The sequence below is a fragment of the Heptranchias perlo genome, chromosome 9 (assembly GCF_035084215.1).
Source record: "Heptranchias perlo isolate sHepPer1 chromosome 9, sHepPer1.hap1, whole genome shotgun sequence".
Taxonomy (NCBI): Eukaryota; Metazoa; Chordata; class Chondrichthyes; order Hexanchiformes; family Hexanchidae; genus Heptranchias; species Heptranchias perlo.
The window spans coordinates 48,040,252-48,055,435 of record NC_090333.1 but is presented as its reverse complement, the minus strand read 5'-3'; the positions used below and the strand labels follow the sequence as shown (position 1 = coordinate 48,055,435).

Genomic DNA, 15,184 nt, shown 5'->3' with positions numbered 1-15,184 from the left:
AATGATAGTGGTTTTGGCAGGGTTGATGGTGGAAAGTATAGCCAGGCAGGGAGGTTTCTATAAGGAAGGTACAGTTGCCACTCAAGATCAATGTTTCCGTAAGTGTTAGATGTCAATTGAATCATTCACAATGAGCATATGATTGACAAGAACCTTGTTCATGAATCAGTGAATGTTCTGGAGGGGTATATGAAGAGGGTTGGTGACTGTTGATCTGTCAGCAGGGTCGGGGGACAGTAATAGAAGAAGTGAGTGGGATAGAGAGGAGGTTGGAGAGATTGACTGCTCAGGGACCACGTATGCCAAGGGAAGTGAGCAAAGGGAAGCCAAAAGCTTGTTCAAGAGGGATTCAATCCTGGAACAATAGTAATGGAGTGGGTAGACTGTTATAGACACATTATCCCTCCTCCACCAGAAGTCACTAGATAGCAATCAGGAGCGGGAACTGTGGTTCATTTTCCCTTCCCTAGCCTATGGGTGCTGTGGCCAGTTGTAGCATCGCCTGCTACTACAACCAACTGAGCATAGACCAGGAAACAAACCTGGAACCTTTAACGCCTCTCTGGATAGCTACCTACTATCTTTACCAATTGAATCATAGAATGACGAACTAGTCAGTTCATAACACGCTTTTCATGGAAGTCTGTTTCAAGTTTCTCATCTAATAGACAATTATTCTTTCAACTTTAGCTTATAAATTCACTCTCCATCAAAACCTTTCTTGTCTCTGTCCAGTTTATTGATGCTATTATGGCCATTTTTCCTCTGAACTTTCTTCTATCTTCAGCTCCAAATATGCCATTCTACACATTCTTCTTCCTGCATCCTCTCTGTGAAAACTGAAGATTGATTGTACTCTCACTTATTCTAACTCATTTTTTCCCAGGACCTCAAAACTGTAGAACTCCTTATATCCCCCTGTATTCTACAAATGTTAAAACCAAAACTTTGTGTCACCTAATCCCTACTTCTTAATTTCCCTTGATTTCTATCTTACATTTTTCCACCTTAGTGGTGTCCTGCATTATGAGCCTTGGACCTTTGCATGAGTTTCATGATAATAATAGCTTGCCAAATTTGCATTTATGCCTTCTGTTAAAGATGAATGTTGCAACAGAGATGAAAAGGCTATTTCAACTTTCTCTCTTAAAAGCACTGACTGGGTATAATTCTAAGTTAGCTGGCAGTCCACCATTACCTTGCTCAAATAGCCATACTTCATGTGTGTGCCTAGACAGTGAGCGTTAGCAGGCTATTCAACCACGGGGTGTCAGAACCAAGCCTAATCCTAAACTACAACAGTGACTACACTTCAAAAGTACTTAATTGGCTGTAAAGCACTTTGGGAAGTCCTGAGATTGTGAAAGGCGCTATATAAATGCAAGTCTTTCTTTAACCCTGTCCTCACCCAGCATTCACACACACATCGACTTTCTAGGAGTCTCTGCATAGTTAGAATGGAGGGAGAATCGCCCCCTGCTCCAGAGTGCTACGGTGAACTGTAGATGCTAAATATTGCCCTGACTGAGGTAAGGTAACTCAGCATACACAGGGGATCAAAGCTGGTCTGAATGATTTAGTACCATGCCATATAAGTGCATTCATACACTAAGCCATCGGAGAGCCAGCAAAGGTAATGTTAAAGTTAACGTAATCAGAAAGCTTTAGGCTTAATAACTAAAAGAAATTTAGAAAAAAAACCAAACAAAATACTTTTAACTAATAAATGCTTAAAAGTGTCTTCACAAAGTATAATGCTAAAAGGAATCGACATGCACACATCCACAATGCCTCCTCCCCATGGAACTTTGTTCAACTATCTGTACATGATGCAGGCGACTGAAGGTCCATCCACTCTTTGTCAGTGCTGCCCATCACTACGGAGAGAACACAGTAGTGGTCTCTGCCCAAACGGGTAAAGTGGCTGCGTGTGTCATACAAGAACTGCAATATGTCCATATTTATGTTTCCATTTTATTCAGTTTGACCGTAATTTTGGAACTCAACTTTCAAGGTAATTATTGTGTTTAATCGGGCTTACCATAAAATCAGAAGACCTATCCAGAAGTGTGACTAAACAGGGGAGCACCTTCCAGCAGCAAAGTAACTAAATGAGGCCATTGGAGTGTCTGGAATGTAGCAATGCGAGTAATGGTGATTGATGCTGACAGCGATGCTTTCATGTGGCAATATCCCTTGGCACCAGCTGTGAGATGGAGGGGGGGGGGGATGGGGTGGGCCTGAGAGAAAAAAAACCTCTGGAACTTACAACATTCAGTTGATTAATCCACAGTTTTCCTGTTGTGTGTAAATTAATTGTATTTGGTACTTGTAGATTTGATTGGGGGTGAGGGAGAAATTTGCTGATTTCTGTGAAGCCCCTAAGGGCACATGATACACAGGACAAACAACCATTACACAGTTAAATATAGTGTTGTAGTGAAGAGAGACCTGCCGTGAGCTTTTAAGGCTCGGAAAGAACTCAGCTTCTTAATGCCAAACATTCATTGTTTGAGGAATCTCCTTTCTTCCAATTGCAAATTATCAGCAGTGCTTGTAATCATTGGGTTTTAACTCTTTTTGGTTCAGAAAGAAATGTGCGGTAAGTACATTAAGTGTTTAGTGCACAATATGCACCATCAAAATGATCACTATATGCAATCTGAGAATTCTTAAATATTGTAAACGATTGTTGTAACTTAAACTCAGTTGGTGAAGGCAGTTGCAACTGAGGCACACAGAGCAGGAAAGTCCCAGGTTTGATCCCTGGTCAGTGTTGAGATAGCTGATCTCAGCAAGGGTGGCAGGAGGGAGCAATACAGTGGGAATCAGTCCCCTGGCCCAGGGAGAAGAAAATTCTGCCAGGGTTCCTGCTCCTGATTCTTATCCAGCAACTCCTGCCTAAAGTTTGTGTGTTGGTGAGCATCAGCTGAGGCCATAGTCATGCTAGGTTGTGATGTTCCAGTGGTCAAATCGCCTCGCAATACTCACTGTTTAGGCTCAGGCATGAAAAATGATCACTTGGGCAAGAGACCAGAGATCTGTTGATGCTCATAGGAACATACCCCAGCAAGAGTCACGCCTTCAGCTTCAGGACAGCAGTGGGGAAAACTGGAAGAAAAGGAAGGCATATCACATTAATTAGGCTGCTCCTTTATATATATAAAATGTATTCAAATAACAAATAGATTAGCCACTTAAACATTAACAACCAGAGTTTTATTGACCTGCAGGATAAAGTTATTTTGTCCCCCCCCCACCCTCCCCCACTGAAGGTGCTGACTCATATAGCACTTTGTGTCTTATATATTCGCCATGTGAGCTGTGAAAGGCTATTTGGCCACAGGGACATAAAAGCAGTCCCGTCCTCAGCCAAAGTTCACAATCATTCACTTTAAAGCAGGAGCCAATATCTAGTTTATCTTACCCTTCCCTAGCCCAGTAATACTGAGGTCAGTTTCAATTGTAGCACCCGTACAAGCATCCAAGCTGTGACCAGTTTATTCAGCAGATATCAGGAATTGAATGTTGGACCTTCTCTGATCTGTGTGGCTTAGTAACACATTGAATTTACCCAACAGACCATCAGGAGAGCTACAGTAGTAACACATTGGTCACCTGATTGTCAGACACTGCCTTTGCATAATTCCTGACTGAGGCAGACTCAGCTCGGTCATTGAAGTTACAATGATAAATGATAAGTCCATCACCATTTTAACATTTACCATTTATTTAAAGGGACTTATTAATCTTGCCAGACAATCCCCTCCTATTTGTATAAAGGTTATAGTAGTGTAGTGGTTATGATGTAGGCAGGTTTCAGTTCATTACTGAATTTATGAGTTCAAATCCCACCATGGTAAGTTGTGAAATTGAATTTAATAAAGCTAGGAATTTGTGGGCTGGTATTGGTTAAAAACCCATCTGGTTTACTGATATACTTCAGGGAAGGAAACCTGCCACCCCTACCTGTTCTGGCCTACACGTGACTCCTGCTCCACACTATGAGGTTGACTGTTAATGCCCTCTGATGTGGCCTAGCAAGCTGTAAACAAATACTGCAAAGTTCAAAAATAAAGAAAAAATGGCACAGACCTATCAGCAACTACCAGGCATCATATCAGGACAAAACTTAGGCAATGTCAGCTCAGTCAACCTGCAAAGTCCTCCTCACTAATATTTGGGAACTCGTGCCCAGGTTAGGAGAAAAGTCCCACATATTAGTTAAGCAATAGCTTGATATAATTGTACTCACAAAATAATACCTGCAATATCTCAAACTTCGTCATCACCATCCTTGGGTGACTTCCCTGGCTCCTGGTCTTCACTGCTCTTGGTCCTTGGGTTTCCCTTGCACTGTTCATTCCTCTGCTGGTTGACTGGATCTATCGGTGCATACCGTTGACACCTAAGGCCACTATGCACTTCTGCTGGGCCCCAGGATCAACCTCTGCTGGCTCGTGTTGACTCTCCACTCCTCCTTGACCTTCTAATTCCACTGGACAACATCCATCGGTGCCTTGGCTGATACTTGGCCCATTACTTCTCCCTTTTTCTCTCTCAGCCCCTCTCCAGTCGGTCCCTCCTCTTTCCTCCCCTTTCTATCACCCAGCCGTGCCTCCTTTCATTTTCCCCTCTCAGGTACTTTGCACCCCCCCATCCCTATCCTATCATTACTGCTCTGCCATCCCACTCTTCTGTCACCATCCCAAGCTTGAATGTCTCTTAGACAATATGTGACAACTCATTCAAGGACTTTGGAGATGAAAGGAAGGTTGGAGATGGGGTGGTAATTTACAAAAACAAAGGGGTCAAAGGTGTTTTTTTTAAATGGGGAGAGGTGATGACTGTGGCCTTTATGATCTCCAATCGATTACTCCAATGCACTCCAGGTCAGCCTCCCATCCATCAACTTCTGTTTAAAGTGCTCCTTAAAACCTACATCTTTGACCAAGCTTTTGATCACCTGTCCTAATATCTCCTTACGTGGCTCAGTGTTAATTTTGTTTTGATAATGCTCCTGTGAGGTGCCTTGGGACATTTTACTATGTTAAAGGCGATATATAAATGCAAATTGTTGTTGTTGTGGTCTATGTTATCTAGCAGCTCAATGTTCCAGGGTACAGATGCTATAGGAAAGATAGAGCAGGAGGTAAGAGAGGAGGGGGAGTTGCGTTCTTGATTAGGGAGAACATCACGGCAGTAGTGAGAGGGGATATATCCGAGGGTTCGCCCACTGAGTCTATATGGGTAGAACTGAAAAATAAGAAGGGAGAGATCACTTTGATAGGATTGTACTACAGACCCCCAAATAGTCAACGGGAAATTGAGGAGCAAATATGTAAGGAGATTACAGACAGCTGCAAGAAAAATAGGGTGGTAATAGTAGGGGACTTTAACTTTCCCAACATTGACTGGGACAGCCATAGCATTAGGGGCTTGGATGGAGAGAAATTTGTTGAGTGTATTCAGGAGGAATTTCTCATTCAGTATGTGGATGGCCCGACGAGAGAGGGGGCAAAACTTGACCTCCTCTTGGGAAATAAGGAAGGGCAGGTGACAGAAGTGTTGGTGAGGGATCACTTTGGGACCAGTGATCATAATTTCATTAGTTTTAAGATAGCTATGGAGAATGATAGGTCTGGCCCAAAAGTTAAAATTCTAAATTGGGGAAAGGCCAATTTTGATGGTATTAGACAGGAACTTTCAGAAGTTGATTGGGAGAGTCTGTTGGCAGGCAAAGGGACGTCTGGTAAGTGGGAGGCTTTCAAAAGTGTGTTAACCAGGGTTCAGGGTAAGCACATTCCTTATAAAGTGAAGGGCAAGGCTGGTAGAAGTAGGGAACCTTGGATGACTCGGGAGATTGAGGCCCTTGTCAAAAAGAAGAAGGAGGCATATGACATGCATAGACAGCTGGGATCAAGTGGATCCCTTGAAGAGTATAGAGATTGCCGGAGTAGAGTTAAGAGAGAAATCAGGAGGGCAAAAAGGGGATATGAGATTGCTTTGGCAGATCAGGCAAAGGTGAATCCAAAGAGCTTCTACAAATACATAAAGGGCAAAAGGGTAACTAGGGAGAGAGTAGGGCCTCTTAAGGATCAACAAGGTCATCTATGTGCGGAACCACAAGAAATGGGTGAGATCCTGAATGAATATTTCACATCGGTATTTACGGTTGAGAAAGGCATGGATGTTAGGGAACTTGGGGAAATAAATAGTGATGTCTTGAGGAGTGTACATATTACAGAGAGGGAGGTGCTGGAAGTCTTAACGCGCATCAAGGTAGATAAATCTCCGGGACCTGATGAAATGTATCCCAGGACGTTATGGGAGGTTAGGGAGGAAATTGCGGGTCCCCTAGCAGAGATATTTGAATCATCCACCGCTACAGGTGAGGTGCCTGAAGATTGGAGGGTAGCAAATGTTGTGCCTTTGTTTAAGAAGGGCGGCAGGGAAAAGCCTGGGAACTACAGACCAGTGAGCCTGACATCTGTAGTGGGTAAGTTGTTAGAGGGTATTCTGAGGGACAGGATCTACAGGCATTTGGAGAGGCAGGGACTAATTAGGAACAGTCAGCATGGTTTTGTGAGAGGAAAATCATGTCTCACGAATTTGATTGAGTTTTTTGAAGGGGTAACCAAGAAGATAGATGAGGGCTGTGCAGTAGACGTGGTCTACATGGACTTCAGCAAAGCATTTGACAAGGTACCGCATGGTAGGTTGTTACATAAGGTTAAATCTCATGGGATCCAAGGTGAGGTAGCCAATTGGATACAAAATTGGCTTGACGACAGAAGACAGAGGGTGGTTGTAGAGGGTTGTTTTTCAAACTGGATGCCTGTGTCCAGCGGTGTGCCTCAGAGATCGGTGCTGGGTCCGCTGTTATTTGTTATTTATATTAATGATTTGGATGAGAATTTAGGAGGCATGGTTAGTAAGTTTGCAGATGACACCAAGATTGGTGGCATTGTGGACAGTGAAGAAGGTTATCTGGGATTGCAACGGGATCTTGATCAATTGGGCCAGTGGGCCGATGAATGGCAGATGGAGTTTAATTTAGATAAATGTGAGGTGATGCATTTTGGTAGATCGAATTGGGCCAGGACCTACTCCGTTAATGGTAGGGCGTTGGGGAGAGTTATAGAACAAAGAGATCTAGGAGTACAGATTCATAGCTCCTTGAAAGTGGAGTCACAGGTGGATAGGGTGGTGAAGAAGGCATTCGGCATGCTTGGTTTCATTGGTCAGAACATTGAATGCAGGAGTTGGGATGTCTTGTTGAAGTTGTACAGGGCATTGGTGAGGCCACAATTGGAGTACTGTGTACAGTTCTGGTCACCCTATTATAGAAAGGATATTATTAAACTAGAAAGAGTGCAGAAAAGATTTACTAGGATGCTACCGGGACTTGATGGTTTGACTTATAGGGAGAGGTTAGACAGACTGGGACTTGTTTCCCTGGAGAGTAGGAGGTTAAGGGGTGATCTTATAGAAGTCTATAAAATAATGAGGGGCATAGATAAGGTCGATAGTCAAAATCTTTTCCCAAAGGTAGGGGAGTCTATAACGAGGGGGCATAGATTTAAGGTGAGAGGGGAGAGATACAAAAGGGTCCAGAGGGGCAATTTTTTCACTCAAAGGGTGGTGAGTGTCTGGAACGAGCTGCCAGAGGCAGTAGTAGAGGCGGGTACAATTTTGTCTTTTAAAAAGCATTTGGACAGTTACATGGGTAAGATGGGTATAGAGGGATATGGGCCAAGTGCAGGCAATTGGGACTAGCTTAGTGGTATAAACTGGGCGACATGGACATGTTGGGCCGAAGGGCCTGTTTCCATGTTGTAACTTCTATGATTCTATGATTCTATGATTCTAGTCCCTTTAGAAACCGAAAAAGAGCAATTATATTAACTTTCAACCTTCTCTTTTCCAGTGAGAACATGCCCAATTTACATAATCATTGCTTATAACATGACCATTAACTACTGACCATTAAACAGCAACCCCTAATGGAAGTGCATCATGCGGGGGTTAAAATTACCACCATTATCACATTACCACCGGCACGGACATGATGGGCCGAATGGTCTCCTTCTGTGCCATAACTTTCTATGATGACTTTCTATGATTAGTTCAGTGAATGAATGGCAAATCTATGGAACATGCTCCCTCGGGAGACGGTGCAAGGAGATAGAATTGATTTATTCAAATGCAAATTAGATTGATTTCTTTCAGAAAATAATATTTTGGGCTACAGTATGTGAGTAATTTAAGACATGACATATGGTAAGTGTAGCATGCTTAGGAGCAACATGTTACTTTGGACCTATGGTTCCCAAAGCTTTCCACCACTGAGATTTTTCCTCTCATGTCTGGGTCTGTCGTAGACTAATTGAAAGAGAGTGATTACCACGATTAGTCAACAACTCCATTATCATCACTGTGACTAGTGCCAGGGACTAGTGCCTGCGCACTTGGGCCTGGAGCGTGTTGGGCAGTGCATGCGCATTGTAGGTCACCAACTGTCCTCGCTGGCGTTCACTAAAAGCCCGGACCAGAGGCCGAGCACCAAAAATGCAGCTGATGCAGGTAGTCATAAAGAGGAGGACAGCAGAGCCCGGAGGAAGGGGAGAAGCTGGGCGGAAGGGGAGAGCAGAAGAAGGGGAGAAGCAGAAGCAAGGCGGAGGGGGAGAAGCAGGGAGCAGAAGCAGGGGTGGGGAGAAGCAGAGGGGAAGGGAAGAAGTGGGGGGGAAGAGGAAGCAAAATCAGTGAGGGTAAGCAGAAGCAGCAGGGGAAGGGGGGAGCCCCGAGGGAGTAGAGCAAGGTGGAGGGGAGGGGAGAGAATGTGATCCAGGTCTAAGGAGGGGGGGGGGGTAAAAGGGAGAGAACGCAGTCCAGATAATGAAGCAGTCCGAGCCCACATGCAGCAAGACCTGGACAACACCCAGGCTTGGGCTGATAAGTGGCAAGTAGTATTCACGCCAGACAAGTGCCAGGCAATGACCATCTCCAACAAGAGAGAGTCTAACCACCTCCCCTTGACATTCAACGGCATTACCATCACTGAATCCCCCACCATCAACATCCGGGGGGTCAACATTGACCAGAAACTTAACTGGACCAGCCATATAAATACTGTGGCTACAAGAGCAGGTCAGGGGCTGGGTATTCTGCGGCGAGTGACTCACCTCCTGACTCCCCAAAGCTTTTCTGCAAGGCACAAGTCAGGAGTGTGATGGAATACTCTCCACTTGCTTGGATGAGTGCAGCTCCAACAACACTCAAGAAGCTCGGCACCATCCAGGACAAAGCAGCCCGCTTGATTGGCACCCCATCCACCACGCCAAACATTCACTCCCTTCCCCATCGGCGCACAGTGGCTGCAGTGTGTACCATTCACAGGATGCACTGCAGCAACTCGCCAAGGCTCCTTCGACAGCACCTCCCAAACCCGCGACCTCTACCACCTAGAAGGACAAGAGCAGCAGATACATGGGAACAACACCACCTGCACGTTCCCCTCCAAGTCACACACCATCCCGACTTGGAAATATATCGCCGTTCCTTCATCGTCACTGGGTCAAAATTCTGGAACTCCCTTCCTAACAGCACTGTGGGAGAAGCTTCACCACACGGACTGCAGCTGTTCAAGAAGTTGGCTCACCACCACCTTCTCAAGGGCAATTAGGGACGGGCAATAAATGCCGGCCTCGCCAGCGACACCCACATCCCATGAATGAATAATAAAAAAAAATGGGAAGATGGATCACACTCCTGAGCATGAATGGTAGCAAGTTGATTTCTCGGAAAGCCCGGCGCATGTGCGGTAAGTGATGTCATCGGACGTAGTGTTCACTATTCACTTTGTAATGTAAAAGGTGACTCCCCCGCCCTCAATTTCTACCCAATAAACCTGAAAACAATCCATGACCCGCACACAATGCCCCATCAGTCACCGCAGCCCTCTCCCAGAGTGTTTAGTTTGCTGGAAGTGATTAGTGACAGTGTGGGTACTTCCAGTTTTCGATTGACCAGTGACCTCCTCGTCCTGCGCATGTGCCAGGTCATCCAGCGCATGCTAAAAACCTACAGCTCTGCTAGTCACTTTCAATGACGTCACCTTTATCCGTTCTCGTTAAATGAAATGTGCCCTCACTAAACCAACCTTGCAGCTCAAATTATGTAAAATAATCAATGCCATGGATTTGTCAAATTCAGCCTCACAGAGAAATGGCTACAGCCCCCCACATGATCTTGCAGTGCCTGTTCAAGGGCCACATATTTGATGGGACCCACTAGACAATTGCTGGGTTGGCCTGGCATGGAGTGTTTTCAGAGTCAAAGCAAGGTGGGGGGCTGCTCAATGTGGAGGCCTCACTCCTCCAGCAGACAGGGGAGTTTGGTGGGTGTTTTTATCAGATCATGCTGATGGCATTCAACAAGGTTCCACATAAGAGACTGTTAACAAAAATGAAAACACGTGAAATTGGAGGCTTGCCCTCCACACCTGTCTCCAAACCTGGACATCAGTTCGTTGAAGCTCCAAGCTGACTCCACCCTATCTACGTCAACCTTATCCCACCATGGGACCTCTGACTTTAACTTAGGACTCCCTCCTATTGTCTCCTCTCTATTCCCTGTTTATTACCAGGACATATCTATCCCAATCTTGCTATGTATCCATGCCTATGTAACTCGAGTTTCCGTGTCCATTCACTTGCACGTTTTGGCTGCCATACTGGACCCGAGCCCATCACTTCTATTTCCCCTTTTTTCTTCTTGTCTCTTTACCCCTTCAAAGCTGCTCTCTCCTGTTGTCAAGCCATTGTCTTCGGCCCCCACCACAAACTCCGTTCCCTAGCCACTGACTCCATCCCTCCCTCGACTATTGTCTGAATCAGACCATTCGCAACCTTGGCGTCCTATTTGACCCTGAGATGAGCTTCTGACCACATATACGTTCAATCACCAAGACCGCCTACTTCCACCTCCGCAACATCACGCATTTCCACCCGTGCCTCAGCTCATCTGCTGCTGAAATCCTCATCCATGCCTTTGTTACCTCTAGACTTGATTATTCCAATGCTCTCCTGGCCGGCCTCTCATCTTCCACCCTCAATATACTTCAGCTCGTCCATCTGCTGCCCGTATCCTAACTCGCACCAAGTCTTGTTCACCCTTCACCCCTGTGCTCTCTGACCTACATTGGCTCCCGGTCCACCAACACTTTGATTTTAAAATTCTCATTCTCATGATGAAATCCCACCATGGCCTCACACCTTCCTATCTGAACATGATAATGTCAGCCCTGTGCGTTCTCTAAACTTGTGAATGTTAGAGTTATGCCTTGTCTGAACTTAGTAGTGTCAGTGCTGTGCATTCTCTGAAATTGGTAGTGTCAGCTCTTGCGTTCTCTGAAATCGGTGCTGTTAGCCCTGTGTGTTCTCTGAACTCGGTAGCATTAGCGCTGTGCATTCTCTGAACTCGGTATTGTCAGCACGTGTGTGCTCTGAACTCGGTAGTGTCAGTGTGTGCATTCTCTGAACTCGGTAGCATCAGCGCCGTGCATTCTCTGAACTCGGTAGTGTTAGCGCTGTGTGTTCTCTGAACTCGGTAGTGTCAGCACTGTGTGTTCTCTGAACTCGGTAGCACTAGCGCCGTGCATTCTCTGAACTCGGTAGTGTTAGCGCTGTGTGTTCTCTGAATTCGGTTGTGTCAGCGCTGTGTGTTCTCTCAACTCAGTAGTGTCAGCGTGTGCATTCTCTGTGCTTTCTCTGAACTCGGTATCATCGGCGCTGTGCGTGCTCTGAACTCGGTAGTGTCAGCACGTGCATTCTCTGAACTCGGTAGCGTCAGCGCTGTGCGTGCTCTGAACTCGGTAGTGTTAGCGCTGTGCGTGCTCTGAACTCGGTAGTGTCAGCACGTGCATTCTCTGAACTCGGTAGCATTAGCGCTGTGCGTGCTCTGAACTCGGTAGTATTAGCTCTGTGTTATTCTCTGAACTCAGTAGCGTTAGCCCTATGTGTTCTCTGAACTCGGTAGCATGAGCGCTGTGCGTGCTCTGAATTCTGTAGTGTTAGCGCTGTGTGTTCTCTGAATTCAGTAGCGTTAGCCCTGTGTGTTCTCTGAACTCAGTAGCGTTAGCCCTGTGTGTTCTCTGAACTCAGTAGCGTTAGCCCTGTGTGTTCTCTGAACTCAGTAGCGTTAGCCCTGTGTGTTCTCTGAACTCAGTAGCGTTAGCCCTGTGTGTTCTCTGAACTCAGTAGCGTTAGCCCTGTGTGTTCTCTGAACTCAGTAGCGTTAGCCCTGTGTGTTCTCTGAACTCAGTAGCGTTAGCCCTGTGTGTTCTCTGAACTCAGTAGCGTTAGCCCTGTGCGTTCTCTGAACTCGGTAGTGTTAGCGCTGTGTGTTCTCTGAACTCAGCAGTGACAGCGCTGTGTGTTCTCTGAACTCGGTAGTGTCAGCGCTGTGTGTGCTCTGAACTCGGTAGAATCAGCGCTGTGTGTGCTCTGAACTCGGTAGAATCAGCGGTGTGCATTCTCTGAACTCGTTAGGGTTAGCGCTGTCTATTCCCTGAACTCGGCAGTGTTAGCACTGTGCCTTGTCTGAACTCTATAGCCTGCCTGACAATGACTGGATCAAATTATACATTCCAGAGAACCTGAATTACTCTGCAGCAGGAGTGATCAAATTACATATTCCTGACACAGGGTTGGGTAAGTATTGTCCTCCCACATCCTGTCGGTGGCAATACCAAAATGTGTTACTGCCGCCATAGTGGTGGCAGTAGACGCGACTCATCATCATTGCATCATGCAATTACCAGGATGGTAGAAGGCCAACTAGATGGACCTTGGTCTTTTTTGGTCTCACAATTCCTAAGTTCCTATGTTGTTATGTTATGCTGGGGTACAGTTATACAGACATCAGACACCTCCCATTGCCTCTTCAAAGTAGCTGTTCTTAATACATAAGCCTTGACAGTTAGTGTTGGCAAGACTTTTGAGCATGGAGATCATCATAGATAAACCGGACTCTGTCCTCACCTGGCAGTCATGTGCACACACATGCACATTCTAGAAGGGGACACCGGTAGTAATGAAGACTGGGATCTCTTTCTAATGATGCAGCAAGAATGGCCACTTGGCTGAAGTGCCTGAGGATGAAATTCCAGGAAAAGTTGATGCATTAGGAGAGCAAAAGGGGAGAAAATAAAATCAATGTCAGACATTTATTTATACTCAGGCTGATGGTTTTCATAATTCACACATGAATACGGGTGGTTTTGGTGGAGTTTTTTTTTTAAACAATCTTAATTCCATTCTGGGTCTGTCTAACCAATTACCAGACAGATGTAAGTGATGAAAAAGCCACAATGTCTGCTTTTGGATGACAAGATTCAATCCAAACTTTGCAATACATATGATGTATAGCTGTATTACAGTGCTTGATTTCCTGCTGTAGTTATTTGGCATTGCTAAAACACTTTCAAGTTGATCACAAACTATTTTATTTTGTAGAAGTTAGTGTTCTTAGTGGTCAAGATAATTATTTGAAAATGAGCCCCTCCTATGACTCAGTGGGTAAATGGAGTATCTGATATGTTCTTGAGCTATTCAGACCCTGAAGGTCCTAGATTCTAACCCCGAGTTAGCTCAATTTAATAGATCTCAGCTTGAGCTGGTGAAATTTAAAATATCAGCTAGAGTTCCTGTTTCCAATTGCTATCCAGTGACCCCTACTGGAAAGTGTGTAGAAGTCAGGTAAGCTACAATATGGGAGCATATAAGTTGTATGCAAGAGATGCGGGGGTGACAGCCAGAAGGATTGGCTGTCATATCTCCGCACCCCACGCTCAAATAAACTGCAAACATTTATGCCAGTAATTTCCACAGAGATTCTCCCAAACTCCCACAAACCAGTGAAGCTTCAGCGGAAACCCCAGTGAATTGATGTCTTTAGCCGATGTTACGGTGTGAGATGGTGGAACCCCCGTGTAAACTCTATCCCTTACTGTGTAGGTTCATACACATAGAATGATTACTTGGGTAATTACCAGAAAGGTAATTGACGGCCATGGTACTGTACCCTAATATGAGTCAGTATCTTTAGAAGAGGAGACGAGAAAATATTACAGGGGAAAAAATACTTCTGGGGAATTCAAAGTCAGCAGGAAAGAAGTGGTACCATTGCAGGTAAATCAACAGCCAGACAACTAGCAGAGCAGCTACTCACTGAAAGAAATGAGCTGTCAGCTCTCATCTAAAGGAGTCAGTCTCACCTGCCTGTTAGTGGAGAGATGATGTCAGATTAATTACATGTTCCATTACCCAACGAAAAATTGATCTGTAGTTTCTCACATATGCAGGCAGCAGGTCAAACGTAAAGTCAAGATTCACCAACGTTGCGTGGTGCTTTTTGTGGTAATGTGTTATTAATTTCTGCTGAAAGTATTTCATGTATGAACTAGCTCTATACAGAAAGTATTTTAAGAGTCGGTTTAAAGTGTTGAAAAATAAAAATGCGGGAAACTGCAGCCTTCTGGATCCATACAGTATATTACTGATACTCAAATCAATCCTGCTGGCAATGCTGTGATCTGTAGTTTCTATGTTTGAGTTTTCAGTCAGAGATACTATAGTCTGTTAAATTATCTGTAAGTCTGGTTATATATAGCTTTTCCTTGCAAGATCTAGGTTGAAGCCCAAGATCCATTGGATGAAAACAGTAGAAGTTGAGTTAAATCAAGGAATAGTGGGAAGATTATGTCAATCTAAGGTTTTGAAAGCTTGTAGAAGAAAGGAAGACTGATGGACGTAAGGAGTCCCACAGTCTGAAGGCTTGAAAAATGAGCTTGAATAGGAGATGGTGGCACAGAAAATACACAACATCCGCTCCCAGGAGTTAGGTAGGGATTGCTCCTGCAGTCCTCCAGTGCTGACCCTAGTGGAGAATGCAGGATCTGTCGGGTGGAACCAGATTTGCACGGGGCCAGAGGGCCTTGCGCCAGTACGGCACAACTTTAGCTCCACCTGCCCAATACTGCTGGAAACTCCAAGGACCATTTGATATCCAGTTGGGGATATCTGCCCCCTGACCCCCATTGCCGGAGACCCGAATCACAGCCTTCTTTTGCCCCTTACAGAGGGGGTTGGTACTAGAATTTTTTTCATTTTTTAATCTTTGG

General features: G+C 45.1%; 1 protein-coding gene across 6 annotated transcripts in view; it reads right to left on the bottom strand.

Moving 5' to 3' along the window:
• wls (Wnt ligand secretion mediator) overlaps positions 1 to 15,184 on the bottom strand; it is a 108,566-nt gene that overhangs the window by 77,555 nt on the left and 15,827 nt on the right. For 4 of the 6 annotated variants that reach the window (XM_067990344.1, XM_067990347.1, XM_067990345.1 and 1 more), the window contains 2 exons: positions 13,044 to 13,153; positions 3,066 to 3,111 (listed from right to left, as the gene is read on the bottom strand). Coding sequence is in view for 1 of the 6 variants with exons in the window: in XM_067990343.1 (XP_067846444.1) it covers positions 2,992 to 3,055 (64 nt within the window). In the remaining 5 variants the exon portion in view is untranslated. Of the gene's footprint in view, positions 1 to 2,991; positions 3,112 to 13,043; positions 13,154 to 15,184 lie in introns of those variants that run through there. The other 2 variants (XM_067990348.1, XM_067990343.1) reach the window with 2 other exon arrangements.